At 42.6% G+C, this 22,405-nt stretch overlaps 1 protein-coding gene across 1 annotated transcript; it reads left to right on the forward strand.

The window, feature by feature from the left end:
- Positions 1 to 30: 30 nt before the first annotated feature.
- On the forward strand, positions 31 to 16,463 carry LOC130838098 (galectin-10-like). Its single transcript, XM_057710867.1, has 6 exons — positions 31 to 38; positions 2,408 to 2,618; positions 4,614 to 4,685; positions 14,974 to 15,053; positions 15,395 to 15,605; positions 16,350 to 16,463. Exons 1-6 carry the CDS (start codon positions 31 to 33, stop codon positions 16,461 to 16,463), a joined length of 696 nt encoding a protein of 231 aa, XP_057566850.1.
- Positions 16,464 to 22,405: the final 5,942 nt, after the last annotated feature.

The following is a 22,405-nucleotide window of genomic DNA, read 5'->3' on the forward strand; positions in this document are numbered from 1 at the left end:
GCATGAGGAAGTGAAAATTCTGGCGAACACATGCTGAGGTATGTTAGGACTTACTGCAAACAGGATTTAGTAGCTGTGCCAACTTTATTGTAATGCCAAGCCAGGAGGAAAGCTTAAACAATATTATAAAAAGTAATTAATATGTCTAATACACAAATATGTACTTTGAGGCCAGTCATGAAATGATAGTGCAAGAGAAAAATTGGCCAGTTTGCAGAATTAATAATTGTATTGACTCTGCATCTACGCTTAACCTCACTCGTGATGAGGAAACTGCAAACACTCTGTATTATGTTACGGAAAAACCCGAGTGAACTTTTTGGCCAACCTGGTAGTTTCCACAGTGCTGACAACTGCCTCATCTTCTAGAAGAAGAGGTGACTACCGTCCTGTGTTTACTGGGCATCTTCATTTAAGGTTGGCAGGAGTGATATTTAGCACAGTCTTCTTATTGCATAGTTTTGAAGAATCAAAATATAAATCTGTAGTTTACCTCACGTGAGGCAAAAAACGTCCGTGGAAAGTTAGGAGAGAATTGTAGAAGTAGGGCAAATTTGTACTTAAGATTAAAGGATTATTTGCTGGATTTGAATTGAGGGTGAGTAAATGCAGAAAGTAAGACAAATGGCAGACTTACTAGCTAAGAACACGGAGGTAATTAACCATGATTGGGGAGGGGGCATTTGGTGAAGAGATCACGGATATGCTTCATATGTTAGTTTAAAATTTTAATTCACAGGGTACAAGGGCATCTTTAAAAAAATGCCAGCAATGTCTTCCAGCTCTGTCTGCTCCTGGCACCACTGTTTATGTAGTTTGGCTTCCTGCTAAGAAGGCGGATTTCTAAGCATGTGACAGAATCTTTTTTCTTTTTTTTGAAGTCATGAGGATGACACGTTTTAATATTTATTTATTTGGTTGTGCCAGGTGTGAGTTGTGGCAGGCGGGCTCCTTACTTGTGGCATACGATCTCTTAGTTGTGGCACACGTGTGGGATCTAGTTCCCTGACCTGGGATTGAACCCAGGCCCACTGCATTGGGAGCTCAGAGTCATAACCACTGCACCACCAGGAAAGTACCCGTGTGACAGAGTCTTGTGGACAGAAAAGCTGCTAATCAAGAGCTGATCTCCTAGCGTCCCATCTTAGAGAAAGAGGAAGTAAACAGCTCTTGATTGCCCGCTCTGGGTCTCTAGTCAGTTGTTCCACTTGGAGAAGAACATCTCTAGTCGGCTTTAGGAAAAGAGGGTGGGGGCATGGCTATGAGACTAAGTACCTTATGTTTACACTCTGTATTTTAAAAAAATTAAAATTCACATGAAGTTATGAAACATAGCATGGAGAGTTCCCATGTACACCTGATCAAGCTTTCTTCCAATGATAACAGCTTGCATAACCATAGTACATTATGAAAACCAGGAAATGACGTTGGTATAACACTATTAAACACAGACTTTATTACAATTTAAGCAGTTTTTGCATATATTCAAAGAGTGTGTGTGTGTGTGATACCATGACATTTTGTCACATGCATAGACTCATGTAACCACCACCACAGTCAGGAGACAGAACTGTTCCATCAACACAAGAAACTCCTTCCATCACTAGAATTTTGTGCTGTCAAGAGTTGAATCATACAATAAGTAACCTGTTGAGATGGATATTTCTCATTCATTATAATACCCTTGAGATTCATTGCAGTTTTTCAAGTGTCATGAGTTCATTCCTTTTCATGGCTTACTAGTATTCCATTGTACCGATGTATCCCCATTAGTTTATTCATTTGCCCACTGAAAGACATTAAAGTTGTTTGCAGTTGGGGCTATGGCAAGTGAAGCTGCTATAAACATTTGTGTATAGGTTTTGGTGTGAACATGTTTTTATTTCTCAGGGATAAATATACAGGCCTTGTGATTGCTGGATTATGGCAAGAGCATGTTTATAAGAATCTGCCAAACTGTTTCCCAGAGAGACTTTAGCATTTTACATTCGTGCCAACAGTGTATGAGAGATGCAGTTGCTCCACATCCTTGTCAGCACTGGGTATTATGAGTCTGTTTTATTTTAGCCTTTCTGATAGATGTCCAGTGGTATCTCATCATGGCTTTGACTTGCCTTTCCCTAACGGCTGTAGCTGTTGAACATGTTTTCATATGCTTATTTGTCATATGTACATCCTCTGTAGCAAATTGTACAAATCTTTGTGCACTTTTTAATGAAATTATTTGTTTTCATACTGTTGAATTTAGAAAGTTTTTCATGTACATATTTTGAGAAAGAGGGCAGGGGAAGGGGAAGGAGAGCGGGAGGGAGAGAGGGAGAGAGAGAGGAGGACTATGTTTGTCCCTGAGGAGGTTGTTTTCTGCAGTAGAAGCCTGACTGAGGGAGCCAGCCTCTTGTCTTTGCAGAAAGAACCCAGAATTTGTGGTGGATTTCTGTGTGAGCCCTGCTCAAGGCAGTGACATCGCATTCCACTTCCGAGTCTATGCAAACAGTGTGGTGGTGATGAACAGTTTACATAAAGGGGGATGGAGGGAGGAAGAGAAATCTTCTTCTGACCCTTTTGTGCCAGGGCAGCCATTTGAACTTCGATTTTTGGTGCTGGAGAATGAATACCAGGTGTGCGGGCCCTAAGGGGTGAGGGGTGTGCAGCGCCATGGCTGCGGTGGGGCTGCTGTGGGGAAACATACAGAGAGTCAACTCTGATCTGATCTCAACAGACCAATTTTTTCGTTTTGTGTTTTTAATACATGTGCTTTGTAAAATTGAAGTGTAGTCGATTTACATTATTGTGTTCATTTCAGGTTTACAAAAAGGTGATTCAACTATATTCTTCTATCTATCTATCTTTATTTATTTTCAGATTATTTTGCATTATATGTTAGTACAAGATATTGAATATAGTTGCCTGTGCTGAACAGTAAATCTTTGTTCCTTATCTACTTTACATATAGTAGTTTCTATCTGTTATTCCCATACTTCTAATGTATGCCCCCCCTTCCCCGTTGGTAACCATAAGTTTATTTTCTATGTCTGTGAGTCTGTTTCTATTTTGTATATAGATTCACTTCTATTTTATTTTCGATTCCACATATAAATGCTATCATATAATATTTGTCTTTCTCTGACTTCACTAAGTATAATATTCTCTAGGTCCATTCATGTTGCTGCAAATGGCAATATTTCATTCTTTTTTATGGTTGAGTAACATTCCATGTTATTGGAATATGTATACACACACACACACACAGAGCCCATCTTTAGCAGACCAATTTGATTCCATGTCCTACCACATCCTTTCCTCCTCGTAAGGCTCAACCACAAAAGCTTACCTCCTGGTCTGATGCTTGTCTTGTCTTCTCAACAACAATGTGCCACATTTGTAGATGCAGCTCAAACATCAAATCTCTCAAGCCCTATTGGCCACCATCTCTTCCTCAGTGAGGACACTCATGTCACAGGCCAATTCTCTCCCAATCCTCCGTGCTTCAGGGCACAGATCCTATCTCCTATGCATGGCAGAAGTCCTATCCTGTGGGTGATGACTTAGAGGGCCAGGATAGAGAGGGTGGCAGGGAGTAGTGGGAGGGAGGGGATATAGGGATATATGTATAAATACAGTTGATTCACTTTGGTGTACCTCAAAAAAAAATATTCCCCATTGTCAAAGTCTTTCTGTGCTATGAACTTATAACAATACTTTAATATGACTCTATTGTAAAGCAAAAATATTGGCTCCATGAAATAAAAATGCTTTGGAATTCAAAAAAAAAGGGTTAAAGAAAGAAAAAATGCCCCTTTATAATTATGGAGATTTATAATTACTGGGTAGTTTACAACAGTCTTACTTACAAGACACCTTCCTTTTATAACTAAAGCTAGGATCTTTCTGAATATTATTATTTACTGGCTTCCCTTGCATCTGGCACCCAGTGCAGAGCATAGTATATAAAAGTACGATCTGGCTTCTGATGATAAGAGAACAAAAGGGAAAGTATAATTGGCATGACTGTATTACTTGAAGCATGTAAAGAAATTGAATTAGATCGTTTATATTCCTTATCCTTAAACTGAACTTTGCTGAGCAAGACAGAAAAAAACTGTTCAAGAAAGAACATTAAAAAGTAAATTGAATGAGGATATAATCATTACAAAGTGAAATACTTTATAAAGGACAGGTGAAATAGATTTTGGTGAAATTACAAGTAGCAAATGTGAAATGTGGAAATTAAATATAAGGAATGCAATTAGAAAAAAAAGTCCTATCCTGGGGGAAAATCATTGAACCCAACTTTTTAAGCGCGACCCTGTGCAAGCAGAGATCCAGAGTTGAATCCCACACATCTCTTGCTCTCATGGACAATCAGGAATGTGGAGGGAGAAGTGCAGCCCCACTGCCATCAGGGTAAAGCTGGGATGGGGAACTCTGGAGGCAAGAAGTGGTCCCTGGAGGATGATTCCCTACAGCAGTGTCATGGCAGGATTTCCTGGAGAAGGAGATATTTGAGCTGCTTTGCTTTTATGGGTAAAGAATTTTTACAGGCAAGGAAAAGAGGAAAGGGAAGGAGGAGGCCTAACTGTTCTGAGCTCACAAACAATATTCTCTTTCCTTAGGTGTTTGTTAATCACAAGTCCATCTATGTCTTTGCCCACCGCCTGCCCCCACAGTCTGTGAGAATGCTGGAGGTGAGGGGAGATATTGTGCTGACTTCAGTGGATACCTTATGAAACCAGGAAAATAAGGGACAGACATGAAGCCAGCTAGGATGGCTGTTCATCAGGGAGCAGTTTGGCCTTTGAGGCAGAGTTTCTTAGTATTAATTTGGTAGCCTAATTCACATGTGATTGGAACAACTTTCTGAGGGCAAAGTGATGCATCGAATGTGTGCTCTTTCTGACGAGCTCCCCAAGGACTTACCCTTGGGGTAGTTAAAATTTCTGGCAGGTCTCAGTTTCTCCCTCTGACAGACTAAAAGTGCCTTGGGTGCTTGGAGCAGTAGGTGATCAGCCCATTATGCATCCTGTCAGGCATGATATAGTTAATGGTTGTAGTGGGATCCTTTGTAGGATGGCCTCACGTCATGAGGATTTACCCTCAGCCATTTCTGCTAAGTTCTCAGTTGCCTGAGAGAGCCTTGTGGCTGGAAGGAGTAAGTGCTGCTTTTCTTTGGAGCTGTGCAGACTCAGTCTCTAATTTCACTAGCAAGCAGTTTGATACACACACACATACACACACACACACACACACACGCACGCACACACACTGTTTCTAATTGGAACCAAATTTTTAAAAAGGCCTGCTAACCCATTTCACTCCAAAGTTCCTCGTATGTCTCTGCCTAGGAAGTGTACCGGTACCCTCTTAGGACTCCCAAGAAAAATGGTTCAAATGAAATTCAGGACATTATACAGCAGTGCTGTCCAGATGTCAAGAGAATTTACCAAAGCACCTGAGAAATTCGAAGAAGTGGTGGGGCTCAAAGGGTGCCATGCTGATATAAAGCACAAACTTAGGGTAGACTCTAGGTGTCCTGTAGTGGGAGGCTCTGATATCTTTCTGACTACACCAAAAAATGTCATCAAAAATTCAGTTAACAACTAAGTTAAGGAAAAAAAAAAGGAAATTTTATTCACACCAAACTGAGGATTACAACCCAGGAGACAGACTCTCAGCGAGCTCTGAGAAGTGTTCCGCCTGTTAGAAGTTGAAGGCACAGTCTTGTACATTTTCGAGACAAACGAATGCATATAAAAATGACATACTGATATTTTACATAAAGTTCCCCAAGTATACATAGTGCAGGTAAACACTTAAAAAGCAAGCAGCAAACCACCAGGACCTGCTACAGAGCTGGGAAAGAATGCTATTCTTTTAAGAAGTTACATTGCCAGCTTCCCAAGGAAGGAAAAAAAACTTATCTTCCATCCAGGAGACAATCCCATTTTTGAGAAAATATGGTTAATGTGTAATGGAGACGCACACTGAACATCAGGGAGAGAGGGAGGAGGCCCACATGGACACATTTTATATTTAAATTTTCTTATCCTGCCTGAAAATATAAACTTTATTTCCTCAGGGTCCTGAGTTTGACCCTCATTAGGTGGTCCTGTTTTGAGTCTTGTTATTGGATCCTGGTATTTGACCCTCCTTAGAATGTCCTGGATTGGGGGGAGCTCCTCCTGGTAGGACAGCAAGGAAGTGAAAGGATTAATCTTTGTCAGAGACACTCCTGGTATTGATCCTCATTAGAGGACCCTGGTTTTGACCTTCATTAGAGGGTCCTGGTCATTTGAATGTAGTCCAGATACTCTTGGACACTGATAGGTTACGTGTGGTCTTGGGTGTGATTCAGAGCTGGCAGGTCCCTGTGGAGGTGAGGCCTGTGAATATGGATGAGTGGCATCTGCCGGTATCACTGTGTCTGTTACTGTTATTTGTTTACACAAACTTGGCTACTTGTGATCTGAAGAAATATTGCCCTGAAAATGGCCAAGATGGGGTCCTTTTGACATTCTAAAACTTTTTTTCCATATGGAGTTAGAGGAAGTTGGCTTTCTTGGAGGAACCTGCATTTCTCTTCCTGTGCATCTAAGGTGCAAATGTTCTACCAGGGCTCTCGGGAACTCATCTTTGCTTATGTGAGCATCTCTAATTTCTGAGAATGAAGAAAAATGGGAAAAGAGGCTTTTTAAAAACTGAAGTAGGAAAACTGTGAGATTTCTTTGTCTGTATGAATATGTGTATGTCTGTGTGCATTATAGATGTGACGTCTTTACCTTCAGATGGTACTGTATCAAAATTAGTTTGTAAAAGAGTACTGTTTTATTGTCTTAAAGGTAATTAAGCACTTGTATAAAGTCTCAACATAAAAAAGAAACTAACCCCAATGAATTTCAAGTACACATAATCCGGGAAATATTTAGTATTAAATTAATATCTGATATTTGAAGTTAATTTAAGCTTGTTGGTTGAATTAATACAGACAAACCTTTACAGTCATCACCATTATGACACTTTCATTGTACTTAGGTTTACTGAGAGTCAATAAGATCTTACTATTTCTGTTAACAATATTTGGCAGCAAGGAAAGTGACTGAATCTAATGAAAGTTTTAAATTAGTTAAATATAAATGAGATAAGGGTTTTGGGGTGAATGCTTTGGGAATAATTACCTTTTAGTAATGCCTCCTCAGAAATAGTCTCTGAAGACTTTTTTTTTTTGTAATTTGAAATTTTAGAGTTTTGTAAAATTAAGTTATATGATGGGAATTCACTGAATATCCAGATCATTTTAAATAAGATAAAATACTGAAACATTTCTTGATAACCAGGTCTAAATTTACCTACTTTTGTCTACTTATGAGAGAAAAACTAAAGAGGTTTGGATTTATTAGACACACATCTTGTACCACATTGAGGAAAGAAATTATGCTGTGGGAAGATGTATATTTCTAGAGGTTATAGAATATGTTCTTAAGTTTGCCAAACAAGAAGTGCGAGTATGTTCACAGTTGCTTGCTTTTTGGCTTTTGCTAGACATAAAGGTTTTTAAGAGCTAAAAACTGTAATGTTTTGTTGAAGTTACTGGAAATACCAAGGGAATCATTTCAGTGCACGAGAAAGTAAGGGTGATGAAGGAAGGTATGAGGAGTGGAAATGCATTTTGTTAAGGGGAAAAAATAGTAATTTTGTCCTAAAGCTGGTTATTTCCAAATGGGAAAGAAAACAAGGGACAGACCACTATGGACTGTTGTGGAAGGTTTGTGAAAAAGGAACCCTGAAGCATCTCTGAGAGAGATATTAAACTCACTAGGGTCATTTTGTATGTTAAATTACATTGGAAGCATTGTCCAATGAGGAACAAGCCTTCTTAGGTTCTACGGTATGGCAGATGTGATTAATGTAGATATTTTAGAAATTATATGGAATTTCTTGAAAAATCTGGTATGTCCTGGTATAATGTTATCAGTTGTAATTCTAGTTAAAATGTTGTGTCACAGCAGTAACCAAGTTTCTTTGTCAGTTGCATTGTAATCAGATCTTTAACCATGCCTTTTAAAGATTTTTGTCACTTATAGACAATTATTGTTGTACTCATGTTTTTGTGAAACAATGCTGTGTTTTTTTAGTAGCTAGTATTCTCTTATTAATTAATTAATTAACTAATTGAATTATATTGGCTGTGTTGGGCCTTTGTTGCTGCCTTCAGGCCTTCTCTAGGTGCAGAGAGCAGGGCCTACTCTTCGTTGCAGTGCTCCTCTCATTGTGATGGTTTCTCTTGTTGCAGAGTACCAGCTCTAGGCACGTGGGTTTCAGTAGTTGCAGCACGCAGGCTCAGTAGTTGCAGCTCGCAGGCTCTAGAACGCAGGCTCAGTTGTTGTGGCGCATGGGCTTAGTTGCTCCCTGGCATGTGGGATCTTCCTGGACCAGGGCTCCAACCTGTGTCCCCTGCTTTGGCCAGTGGATTCTTAACCACTGCATCACCAGGGAAGCCCCAATGCATTTTTTTAGGAATACTCATAGAAGGACTTTTTCACAAGGACAAGTTTCTGATAAGTTTCAGATCACATTTTTGAACTGGGTAAGGAACTAAAGAATTCTAACAGAAATCCTGATGTCTTCATAAAAGTGTTAGGAAAAAGGAATTAATTACATAGGACTGAGGGGAGTGGTGAGTATGCTTATAATGTTTATAGGTTTTGTCTTAAATATTACTGGTTTTTAAACTGTGCTTTCCAGATATAAGGAAACCTTACCCCTTGTGCTAATTATGATTTATAGCAACTTGGTAAATTATACCCTGTAGGCAGAATTGGAACATTTATCTTTTCTCTCTATTGATCCTGCCAAAGTTGGAAGCTCCTAGATTCCCAGCAGTCTTATCAGGTGAATAAGGAAGGTTACCCCCTGACAAGTACAGGAATCTCAAGATATCCTGATGTCCAAGCCCTTGTCATGGCTTTCCTGGCCTTGGGAGTCCTTTTAAGAGGTCACGCTCAGATTCCTTATAAAGAGTTAAAGCATAGCTAACTTGAAAAAGCCTATATCATCAATCACACATATATAAAAATCAGGCCGATTTTATTGAAACCAGAGTTATTTTACACACAAATTAGTCTTGATTTTGCTCTATTTGGTAGAAATGTGGGTAATTTTAGAGAAAAAAAGATTGATTCAGTGGATGTTAAATTTTGATTTGGTTAATTGAGGTCTGTATTGACTGTCTAAGACTCACTTCCCAGATAGCTCCTTCTTGTTATGTTACCTTATTGTAAAGTTTAATTGAAGTATAGAAAGGACAATATAAGTTTATTTTTAAGCTTATCACAGCATTCTGTCTTTGGATGAAGATCAGATGTCCTGTGACTTGCACTCAGAAGATTGTGCATACTGGAAAAGGCATCATTTAAAGGACTGTCTGCAACCTAGACAAAAGAACCCACATCAGGTACTCTTAACTAGCTCATGGGCACCCAAAATGAAGGGAATTGACTCGTGAAGTCATATCTCCCATGTAAGAAGGGCCCCCTCATTGAACTGGTCTATAGAAAGAACTGCTGACCCCACTGATACCCACACCAGGACAAGAAGTAGACGACAGCAGTGACAGGCAGCTGACCAAGAATCTGGACCCCGCCTGTAAGAGCCATTCTACTAATTTAATTGAACTGTTTACCAAACGTGTATCTCCTTCCAACATTGAAAGTTACTGTTTTACCTGTAACCAAACTGCTGCTCCCAGTGTTTAAGATGGAAAGAAAATTCTCTAGTGGAGGTGTCACAGACTGTAACTACTCATGGCAGGTATCACTGCTGGCTTTAAGTCTGCTGTTAGAAGCACTGTGACAATTCAGTATATTTATAATGTGTGGCATATGAGGTATTTCCCCATTAGAATGCCTCTGAGCTTGTTCACTGTGTCTGATTAGTTCCCCCCCACCCCAATGTGGAAAACTAGGCAAATATATATAGCGAGAGAGAAAGGAGGCCTAGCACTGAAGGACATGGTGGACCCAGGGCCAGCAGCAAGCAACCTGGCATTGAGGGACGAATATTTTGATCTATCGAAAGATTTGCAATGAAAAGGGAAAATGGTAGAGGAACTTTTCACATATTGAGGTATGACAAAGTCATTCTGGCTTATCCGTGATATAACTTGAAGTGTATGCTGCCCAGAGCAGCCTGTGTTGTGGCCTATTGAACATTCATTGTACATCTGCTTTGGCCATTGAACATGAGCATGCATTTAAAAGTCAAAATGGAGTGACTGTGGTTCAGGCATCCAGGGTGGAGCTGGATAGCCATTGTGGACATGATTTTAGACACAAACCTGTTTTGCTGAGAACTTGAATTTCCTGAACTGTGTCAGACTGAGGATGACACCAGTTGTTCTCAGAGCAGTGTCTACCTAGCTGCCAGCTGCAACCTTTTGGATTCAAGGTCTCCTCTTAGAGCTATTAATTTTTCTCTTACTTTGGGAATTGTGAAAAGCAAGAAGGTGCAAGACATAGCCTTCCAGCAGAAGTCACTGGAGTCTTTTGTCAGAATAGTAATATGCAATTACTTTAAATTAGATTTGAGCAGAAAAAGGAGACATATGTGTAGTGGCCAGTAGTTCTTATTATGTGTATATTAATACCACATCTGAAGTTAAAAGCTGCTTAGATAAAAGTAGGCAGAAGTGCCTGTTTCCGAGTGGTTTTCAGACTTATTTCCCTGAACTCCTCGAGGAATGAGATCTATTACCTAGGTTTATTAAAGTCCCACTTGTCAGTCCTTTTTTTACTTCCCAATGGGTCTGTTGCACTACAGGGTTGGCCAAGGGAATAAGGTGTTAATCACGCAAGAGTCAGATCCGAGACGTGGAACCTGGGACTCTTTCCAACTCGTTGTCCATCCCCTAAATTGAGGTAGCATTGTGCAGCTTTAGCAGGAAGTAGCTCAGAGCAGTTGTTGCCCCGTTCCCTCAGAGATTTGAGGAAAGTTAAGGCAGGAGTGGGGACTGAAACTGAGTCCCCCTGAAACCTACTTTCCCTGTCGAGTTTATGATTAACCTCTCTACCAAAAACTTTATTCCCTTTCTTGCCCCACTCCTGTTCCTCGCAGGATTGAGGATTATCAAAGAAAAGGGGGAGCTGAAATCAAGTAGGACCCTGCAGGGCCCTCCGAGGTACGAAAGCCCCTCCATGTCCCCTGTTTCTTGTTCTAGAAAAAGGCTTTAATCTCCTAGGCCTTCTCTGAGTTCCAGAGAGCAGACTAAGCAGTTGCTAATTGGGGGAAGTGAGGGAATGCAGAAACAAAAGAGGAGCAGTTGAGCAAGAAAAGTAATGATGCCTAAAGCAACAGGTCAGTGATAAAACAGAGTCCTAGTTCCTTGTCAAGTGATCCACATAACAATCTGATGCATACCTTTGAGTTGTTCTGCAGGAAGTAAGACCCCCACCCAGTGGAGGATGGTGACTTCATACACCAAGGAAAGTAGATCCCACACCGGTTGGAACCAGAAGGTTGATGATTAAGATTCCTGAAACATCACCCTGTTACCTCACTACCAACCAATCCGAAGAAAGTCATACACTCTGTCACCCTCACCCCAAATGTTGCCTTTAAAAACACTTCCCTGGAAGCCATCGGGGAGTTTCATGTCTTTTCGGTATGAACTGCCTGCTCTTCTTCCTTGGCACCAGTAATAAACTCTATATTTCCTTTGTCACGACCCCGTATCAGTAAGCTGGTTTTGCTGCATGGCAGGCAAGTGGACCCAAGTTCGGCTGTGTAACACCAGGATCACCAATTCTTTGCCATTGTGCAAATTAGAAAAAGGCACACCATTTGAGTGGATTCTGCCTGTGGGGTAGGGACGTCGTGAGAGGCATGTAGGCTGGGTTTTAGACCCACTCACCTCCTCACTCCATCACCTCTATTCGTACATCTCCCCTGCTACTCCTTCCTCCCTGGGCATTTCTCTCACTGAAGTTCCTGCTGTATCACAGACGCACCCTGCTCAAGGTTTGAGCAGGGCAATGTTTGATTGAGTCTATTTCTGACATCCACCCCCCATCCCCCCGAAACTTTGAGGCTTAGAAACAGGAAGAAAGCCAGAGGGTGGGGCTGCCAGGTATCATTTATATTCTGCAACTCCAAGAGATTCACACACACAGCTATTCACAGTTTGGAAGAGGTGTCCTGAGGAAGACACAACAATGTCAGAGGAAAAGCTGGGACGTTATGAAAGATGAAAATGTGTGCGTTTCTCTTTGGAATGTTTTACTGAGAGTTGTGAGTGTGTGAAAGAGAGAGACCCTGGGGATATACGAGGGTGAGTCAAAAATGATCCGCACTCCGGTTATATTAAAACTTCTATAAATTCTGCAGCCTCTAGAGTGCGGATCCCTTTTGACTCACCCTTGTATTATGTGGAATCCTGTGGGGAATCATGTGTTGAGCCTGGACCAGTGTCAGCATTTGACAGTCTCTGACTGAGAGGGAACTCCACTGAGACACTGTGACTGGGTGCAGGGGGTGGAGCACTGACTGGGGTGAGGGAGTGCGTGCATGAGTGCCAGAGGGTGAGGCAGTGCATTTATCTTCCTGGCTCTGTGTGTGTGTGAGCGGAGCTCACCTGCGCATGTGCAGTGAGTAGGTGTATGCACAGGTTCCTTAGGGATGCAAATGAGCATCATGAGGAAGGGAGAGAACACTTAGAAACAGTGTTTTCCTTGGGATCAGAATTAAGGCAATAATGTGCGTGCAAGTGTAGCATGCGCATAGAACACACTTATATAAAACTCTGTGACAGGGAGTGTCTCAAATGCTTTATTATAGGAATTTGTCTTATCTTATGCCAAATGAACACCATAGCAATGTTTATGTGTTGAGAGGACAGCACAGGGTGTTAGGCAGTGATACGCTCAAGGTCACACGGCCTCTGGGGAGTGGAGACGAGGACCACACAGGTGGCCTCCCCAGCCTGACGTTCTTGCTGTGCTGCCTCCCGCACAGGCTTGAGGCACATGTAATCCATTACCTCCCTTTCCTGAAAATCCCTCAGTTACTTGCCTTCCAGGGGTTCAGCTGAGGCTTTCAGTCAAAACTGAATGTCGATGTAGGAAGGAAGGACTATTTCATGTTTTCAAAGCCCACATCTCCCTCTCTATGCAACACAGCAATGGAACCCTGGCCATCACGGCTTCTAGGAGTCATGCCAAGAGCAGAAGGACAGTCACTTTCTAGAGAAGCTCAAATCATGTGCCTGTTACAAAGTTTGGAGAGCAAGGCGCTATTGAAAATTTGGTCCACTTGAGTCTGAAATAAAATTGTTAGGCTTCGGGAAGAATGGCGTAGACATTCGTGTCCTCAGCCCGTCTAGTGAGTAAGTGCAGCTAAGAATCCCGATGTTACGTGTATCAGACAAACATGAGGAGACTCTTACCCCTTCTCATACATGATATATTTTGCTTGTGTATTACAGTTTTAAAATTACTGCATGTCCTTTGCAACTGGAATGTAAGCTCCGTGGACTAGGATTTTTGTCTCTTTTTCCCACTTATTCCTCACTCAATAAGCAATTGTCAAATGAATGGACAGATGGATGGATACACAGATGGAAGGATCCCTCTGATTGCTTTACTAACAACCCTTTGATCTGGGATTATGTTCACCAGATTTTTTTTGGGGGGGTGCAAACCCTGCAGGAGCATCTGCAATATTGTATTTCTTTTTTTTTTTAATTTTATTTATTTATTTATTATTTTTTGGGGGTACACTAAATTCAATCATCTGTTTTTAAACACATATCCCCATATTCCCTCCCTTCCTTGACTCCCCCCACCTCGAGTCCCCCCCACCCTCCCCCTCCCAGTCCTCTAAGGCATCTTCCATCCTCGAATTGGACTCCCTTTGTTATACAACAACTTCCCACTATCTATTTTACAGTTGGTAGTATATATATGTCTGTGCTACTCTCTCACTTTGTCTCAGCTTCCCCTTCACCCCCTGCCCCCTCCCAAACCTCGAGTTCTCCAGTCCACTCTCTGTATACCAGATATTTTATATATAAGAAGCCTGGGTTTAGCAGAGGTTAAATTTCTGTAATAAGTTCCCACAGTGGCACAGCTACGATTCTTATCCAGGTGCTGTGTTCCTCCAAAGCTAGGGTGAATAGGAAAATTGTCAGTAAAGATTCTGGCATAGATTTAATGTCAGAGAAAAAGTTAGCTGCATGGGATGGGCAGCAATTTTATGAGGCAATGCAGCCAGGGAGCTCTTTTGTTAAAATTGCATCATTGTGGCTTATCAGCAGATTGTTACAGTGACTCTGCCACCTAGAAATGCACTTAGATAAAGCCTATCAGCATCTCCAGTACAATTAGAAGCTGCTTCTTGTTATCACAGTGGACTTTGGGTAGTGCAGACTGAACACACTTTTGAAGTCACAAATTCCAAAAGACTAGAGGGCAGGGCTCTATAAGGTAAGTGACACGGTCAGGGGTGACCCACCGCCTAACAGCATTTATAGGGCCCCTTCTCCAGACAGATTCACATAATCGGTTTCAATAGGGAAGAAAGTCTGAACTGGAGACTATGGAATCCTTGGTATGAAGGATGGGAAGAAGGAATCTGATCACCTCAGCTTCTTGTGCCAGGTTACCTGGGCACAAATCATTGAATGAGTATTGGTAGAGAATGAAAAAGAGAATGTGTATATGTGTCATGAGAATGATTGGTTTTGCACAACTGTATGTCTTTTTTGCCTGTGTTTCCCTCTGGATTTGGAAGTGTTTGTATGTACTACGTGCATGTGTGCCTCTGAGTGCATGCCTGGACTCAGATTAATGTCTCTCTGTCAGGGGTGTGCGTACATCTCTTGGCTGCAAGAGAAAACCATGTTTTATGTCCTGATTCTGCCTGGGCAACAGTGTGGGAGAGGAAACACTGGCCTTTCACTCAGTGATGCATCCATTTCTTCCACAGCCAAACCCCTACCGACAGTCTGTTTCTCTGAGTGCGGGTTGTGTGGTGAAGATCAACGCAGATCTTATGGTACGCTGTGGGTGAGTAGAGCCTACTTCATGTGTGAGGGCAGGTGAGGTACAAGGGGAGAGTGTTTGCATGTCTTCGGGACACTCATTGGAAACAGTTCAGTTTTCTTTAATCACCAGAATGAGCTGAGGTGGCTCATGTAAAAGTGTGAGATTACACTGCATGCAGGATTTCCTTCCTCTGTGTGTGTATGTGTCTGTGTGCTTGTGTGCTGTCAAGCTGAGAAAGGGAGATGTTTCTGACATGGAGGTGGGAGGGGAAGGGAGAGAGAGAGAAGGACTTTTGTCCCCGAGGAGGTTATGTTTTGTGTAGTAAAGTCCTGACTGAGGAAGCCATTTTCTTGTCCCTGCAGAGGGCTCACAGAATTTGTGGTGGATTTCTGCGTGAGTCCTGTGGAAGGTGGCGACATCGCATTCCATTTCCGAGTCTACATGAACAACGTCGTGGTGATGAACAGCTTCCAGGAAGGGGGATGGAGGGAGGAAAAGAAAGCTTCTTCTGACCCTTTTGTGCCACAGCAGCCATTTGAGCTTCGATTTTTGGTGCAGGAGAATGAATACCAGGTGTGTGGGCCCTAAGGGGTGAGGGACGGGAAGGACCATGGCTGTGGGGGCGCTGCTGTGGAGACATACAGAGAGTCCAGCTCTGATCTGATCTCAACAGACCAGTTTGATTCCATGTCCTACCACGTGCTTTCCTCCTCGTAAGGCTCAGCCGCAAAAGCTTACCTCCTGGTCTGATGCTTGTCTTGTCTTCTCAACAAAAATGTGCCACATTTGTAGATGCAGCTCAAACATCAGATCTCTCAAACCCTTTTGGCCACCCTCTCTTCCTCAGTGAGGACACTCATGTCACAGGCCAATTCTCCCCCAGTCCTCCATGCTGCAGAGCAGAGGTCATATCTCCTATGCATGGCAGAAGTCCTATCCCTGAGGAAAATCATTGAACACAACTTTTGAAAATTATTGAACGAAACTTTTTGAGCACTACCCTGTGTGCTGTGCAAGCAGAGGTTCAGAGTTGAATCCCACACATCTCTTGCTCTCATGGATAATTAGGAATGTGGAGGGAGAAGTGCCGCCCCACTGCCATCAGGGTAAAGCTGGGATGGGGAACTCTGGAGGCAAGAAGTGGCCCCTGGAGGATGATTCCCTATAGCAGTGTCACGGCAGGATTTCCTGGAGAAGGAGATATTTGAACTGCTTTGCTTTTATGGAGTAAAGAATCTTACAGGCCATGAAAAGAGGAAAGGGGAGGAGGAGGCCTAATTGTTCTCAGCTCACAAGCAATGTTATCTCTTTCCTTAGGTGTTTGTGAATAATAAGTCCACCTACACCTTTGCCCACCGCCTGCCACCACACTCTGTGAAAATGCTGGAGGTGAGAGGAGATATTGTGCTGACTTCAGTGGATGTTTGTTGAGGGCAGAAGATCTTGCAATGAAAATACCCACCCCATTGCAGTCTTTTATAATGTGCAGGGTCAGAGCACCTCCCAGTAGATGCCAAGATATCCCCCTGCCCCCACACTTATGCTAATGGGAATAAAATCTTCCTGGTGTGAACCCGGACTTGGCTCTTGCTCACGGGGAAGACATCAAGGGCAGATCTGGTGCAAAGGGAAAGTCGTCCCAGGTATGGGATGGGGAGTGTGGTCTGCGAAGGGCCCAGGTGGCCAAAGTCTCAAGGGCGGTCCCTGAAATAGAGACAGTGAGAGTGTCTCAGGATGTTATGAAGAAAATGGATAGGTTTGGGGCTGTGTAAGGAAGGGATACAACTTTGTGTATGTGAGCTTCTTTTCACTTATTTATTGATGCAGAAATATATACTCGTCCCTGTATTTGTCAGGGTTTTCTAGAGAAACACGTGTGTGTGTGTGTATGTGCGTGTATACACCCACGTACACATGCACATATAATTATATATGTAAAGAGACTTATTACAAATAATTGGTTTATATGATTATGGAGGGTGACAAGTCGCAAGATCTTCAGGGTGAGTCAGCAAGCTGCAGGCCCAGGAGGGTCATGATGTTATTCCACTATGAGCATGAGACCCAGGAAGAGCCAGTGTTTCAGTTCCATTCTGAAAGCAGGAAAAATCCGCCCCTATCTAGGCAAGGTCAGCTTTTGTGTTCTATTCAGGTCTTCAGGTGATTGGATGAAGCCCAATCACATTAGGGAGGGCCATCTGCTTTACTCAGTCTATGGATTCAAATGTCAATCTTGTCCAGAAACAGTCTCCAGACACACTGAAAATAATATATAACCAAAGACCTGGGCACCCAACAGCGCACTCAAGTTGACACTTAAATTTAACCATTACAGCCCCTTTCTGTAATATATCTTTATACATGCCAGACATTCCAATATGATCCCTATGTGTTGCTAAGAGGACCAGAGATTGATGTTATTGGAGAAAGGAACTTGAGACTGATGAGTCAGGAATGAAGTCAGCCCTAGAGGGATGTTTGAACTCAGGAGCTGAATGTCAGGTGTTCAGGAAGATATGACTTAAACCCTGGTGCATGGCTTTCCTGGTTTCTGTCTCCTCTCACTTAGGAACACCTAGAGGCTTTCAGGGGTTATGAGGTGTGACCTAGGAGGCTGGGCCCACATCCTTCCAGACCCCTCCAGACTGAGGTCCTCTGGAGACAGACAGATAAACCAGAATCTCTGGACCCGATGAGTCCCTAAGTTCCTGGAGACTCTGAGTTCCCACAATTTCCCAGGCCCTCCATACATAAAGGAAGAGTGGTTGCTTTTGTCATCTTCAGGCCCTCTGAGCATTCTTCCTGATTTCTGTGCCTTGGCAATGAGCAATCTGTAAAGGAAATTAAGAAATCAATTCTTTTACAATAGCATAACAAAACATACAATCCTTAGGAGTAAATCTAACCAAGGAGGGGCAAGACTTCTACATTGAAAATGACAAAACACTGTTGAAAGAAATTACAGATGACCTCAATAAATGAAAATACATTCCATGTTTATGCGTTAGAAGACTTAATGTTGTTAATACTGTTAATAATTATAAATATTGTTAAGGTAACAATACTTTCCAATGCGATTTGAAGATTCAGTGCAACCCCTATCAGAATGCCAACGGCCTTTGTATGCAGATATGCAGAACTGATGCTAAAATTCATATGGAATTGAAAGGGACACCGAATAACCAAAAGAGTCTGGACAAAGAACAAAGTTGGAGGATTCACGCCATCTCAATTTTAAAGTTTATTACAAAGCTATGTTAAGGACTCTAAGGCAGAAAGTAGAACATGCAAGAGCAGATGGACAATATAAGCAGAGAAATGGAAATTCTAAGAAAGAATCAAAAAGAAATCCTACAGATTAAAATATTTACCTAAATGAAGAATGCATTTTGAGCCCCTTAGTAAATTAGATAGAGCTAGGAAAGAATCTCTGAGCTTGAGGATATGTCAGTAGAAACTTTCAAAACTGAAAAAGAGAAAAAAGACTGAAAAAAGAAAACCCAGAACAGAATATCCAAAACCTGTGGGACAAGTGCAAAAGGTGTAGTGTGGGAAGACATTCGGGAACCTTTCTGAAACGTTGAAAATGTTAAAGTATGTGGGCCGAGCAATGGGATTCAGAATGTCCTGCTTGAGCAGTGGAGGAGCTGAGGGTGCGGGGTGTGGAGACTAATATCACCCTGTTTGGTCCTGAGGGATGGCTGGTTAGCCAAAGACGGGTAAGATTCCTCAGAGGAGGAACAACCTAAGACAGGCACAGCCGCAGAGGGGCCAACAGGGGTGGTGCATAGAGCCTTCCTTATATCACCGTGTTTGGCCCTGGAGGATGACTGGTTAGCCAGAGACGGGTAAGATTCCTCAAGGGAGGAACAACCTAAGACAGGCACAGTCGCAGAGGGGCCAACAGGGGTGGGGCACAGACCCCCAATATCTGAGAGAGGTCTCCTGCTCCCAGGGCTGTTTTGCTCTCCAGGCCCAGCTCAAATCCACACCTGCTCAACTGGGACCCAGGAAGCAAACAAAGATAATTGCCTCAGTCATGTGAGGCCTTTGATTGTTTATGGGTGTAACCTGAGAATGTTAGCCCACGAACTCAATAAAAGCAACCTGGGATGAGTCAGCAGGGCTCTTGATCCGAGAGGTCTTGAGCTCCCCGGTCCCACTTTTCTCTTCAGTCTGTGTCTGTGTCTTCTTCAAGCTTGCGGCACCCGTCACTCACCTCGAGTTGCCGAGCTGGTCTCGGCAGTGTAGCATATGCTTACTGGGAACACCGAATGCAGAAGAGAGGAACAGAAGAAATATTTGAAATGTCTGAGAACTTCCCAAATTAATGCCAGACACTAAATCACAGAAAAAAAAAGCCAGAGGAAAAAATATACTTGCCCACATAGGAGCAAAAATAAGAACTGTATCAAACTTCTCCTTGGAAACTATGAAAACAAGAGGAGAGTGGAGTGAACACTGAGAGAAATTCAATGCAACAACTATGGAAAACAGTATGGAGATTTCTCTAAAAATTGAAAATAGAACTGCCATATGATCCAGCAGTTCTACTTCGACTTCTGGATATTCCTCAAAGGAAATGAAAACCCTAACTCAGAATGATATGTAGTAGTGCCCCCTTAGCAACAGAGGTTATGTTCCAAGGCCCCCAGTGGATGCCTGAAACCCTGGAAAAAACGAAATCCTACATATAAGTATATGTTGTAGGTAATCCTTCAGCAGAGCAAGGCTGCTGGGGGACTTGGTTTCAGAGATTCACATCACCTGAAGCTGATTCAGCTCCAGACAGTTTACAGTAGATATCAGTCAACAGCTTGTAGATTCTTCCAATTACTTTCCTGTCCTACACGCTTTGTACAAGTACTGACTCTGTTCTCAACACTTGTACACATTCTTTTTTTTTGGTATCTTTATTGGAGTATAATTGTTTTACAGTATTGTCTCGGTTTGTGCTGTACAACAAAGTGAATCAGCCACACGTATGCATATATTCCCTCCCTCTTGAGCCTCCCTCCCAGCCTTGCTAGCCCACCCCTTTAGGCCTTCACAAAGCATCAAGCTGGTCTCCCTGTGCTCTGTATTGGCTTCCCACTAGCCATCTATTTGACATTTGGTGGTGTGTATATGTCCATGCTACTCTCTCACTACGTCCCAGCTTCCCCTCTCCCTGGTGTCTTCAAGTCCATTCTCCATGTCTGCATCTCTATTCCTACCCTGCCACTAGGGTCATCAGTACCATTTTTCTAGATTCCATGTATATGTGTTAGCACATGGTATTTGTTTTTCTCTTTCTGATTTACTTCACTCTGTATGACAGACTCTAGGTCCATCCACTGCCGGGATCAACTCGGCGACTCGAGGTGAGTGACGGGTGCCGCAAGCTTGAAGAAGACACAGACACAGACTGAAGAGAAAGATGGGACCGGGGGACTCAAGACCTCTAGGATCAAGAGCCCTGCTGACTCATCCCAGGTTGCTTTTATTGAGTTCGTGGGCTAACATTCTCAGGTTACACTCATAAACAATCAAAGGCCTCACATGACTGGGGCAATGATCCTTGTTTGCCTCTTGGGTCCGAGCTGAGCAGGTGTGGATTTGAGCTGGGCCTGGAGAGCAAAACAGCCCTGGGAGCAGGAGACCTCTCTCAGATATTGGGGGTCTGTGCCCCACCCCTGTTGGCCCCTCTGCGACTGTGCCTGTCTTAGGTTGTTCCTCCCTTGAGGAATCTTACCCGTCTCTGGCTAACCAGTCATCCTCCAGGGCCAAACATGGTGATATAAGGAAGGCTCTATGCACCACCCCTGTTGGCCCCTCTGCGGCTGTGCCTGTCTTAGGTTGTTCCTCCTCTGAGGAATCTTACCCGTCTTTGGCTAACCAGCCATCCTTCAGGACCAAACAGGGTGATATTAGTCTCCACGCCCTGCACCCTCAGCTCCTCCACTGCTCAAGCAGGACATTCTGAATCCCATCGCTCGGCCCACATACTTCAACATTTTCAAGGTTACAAAAAGGTTCCCGAATGTCTTCCCACAATCCACCTCACTATGAATAGCTCAATTTCATTCCTTTTTATGGATGAGTAATATTCCATTGCATATATGTGCCACATCTTCTTTATCCACTCATCTGTTGATGCACATTTAGGTTGCTTCCAAGTCCTGGCTATTGTAAATAATGCTGCAATGAACATTGTGGCACATGTATCTTATTAAATTACGGTTTTCTCTGGGTATATGCCCAGTAGTGGGGATTGCTAGTTCATATGGTAGTTCTATTTTTAGTTTTTTAAGGCACCTCCATACTCTTCTCCGTAGTAGCTGTATCAATTTATACTCCCACCAACAATGCAGGAGGCTTCCCTTTTCTCCACACTCTTTCCAGCATTTATTGTTTCTAGATTTTTTGATGATGGCCATTCTGACTGGTGTGAGGTGATACCTCATTGTGGCTTTGATTTGCATTTCTCTAATGATTAGTGATGCTGATCATCTTTTCATATGTCTGTTGGCCATCTGCATGTCTTCCTTAGAGAAATGTCTATTTAGGTCTCGCACCCATTTTTGGATTGGGTTGTTTGTTTTTTTCATATTGAGCTGCATGAGCTACGTGTGTATCTTGGAGATTAATCCTTTGTCAGTTGCTTCATTTACCAATATTTTCTCCCATTCTGGGCGTTGTCTTTTTGTCTTGTTTATGGTTTCCTTTGCTGTGCAAAAGCATTTACGTTTCATTAGGCCCCATTTGTTTATTTTTGTTTTTATTTCCATTATTCTGGGTGGTGAGTCAAGAAGGATCTTGCTATGATTTATGTCACAGAGTGTTCTGCCTATATTTTCCTCTAAGAGTTTTATAGTGTCTGGTCTTACATTTAGGTCTTTAATCCATTTTGAGTTTATTTTTGTACACATTCTTGAAAGGACACGCGTTCCCCTTGATAATCTTCATGCATATACATCCCACTCACAGGGATTTCCTTTTCCATTATTATGTCCCTCTCTCTTTAAACAAATGTTTTTCACTGGAGTGGATTTTTAGTAGTTTTATATTTTTGCATCCTCAAGTCTTGTTTTCAGAGTTTCAGATGGTAGAAAATAATCCAAGCGTGAAATTCCTGAAAGGGTCCTCCCCCTTCTGACAGGGCGCCCCTCTATGGACCCTGCATTTGCCAGTGATTAGGATAAAGGCTCGTCTATTCCTGAGAACACCCTAGGAAGTAGGAATTTCTGATAATCCTCCTTGTACTGAGGAAACTGAGACAGGGAGAGTTCAAGTGATGGATCTAAGATCTCACTGCTAGTAAGGGGCAGATTCAGGATTTGAATGCAGGCAGCCTGGCTCTGGAGCTCTTCCTCTTAACTGTGACCCTTGCA

The sequence above is a fragment of the Hippopotamus amphibius genome, chromosome 16 (genome assembly GCF_030028045.1).
Source record: "Hippopotamus amphibius kiboko isolate mHipAmp2 chromosome 16, mHipAmp2.hap2, whole genome shotgun sequence".
Taxonomy (NCBI): Eukaryota; Metazoa; Chordata; class Mammalia; order Artiodactyla; family Hippopotamidae; genus Hippopotamus; species Hippopotamus amphibius.

Coding starts and splice junctions, on each gene's coding strand:
- LOC130838098 (XM_057710867.1), top strand. Junction 15,054..15,394: donor GATCTTATGGTACGCTGTGG/GTGAGTAGAGCC, acceptor TTGTCCCTGCAG/AGGGCTCACAGAATTTGTGG. Junction 15,606..16,349: donor TGCAGGAGAATGAATACCAG/GTGTGTGGGCCC, acceptor CTCTTTCCTTAG/GTGTTTGTGAATAATAAGTC.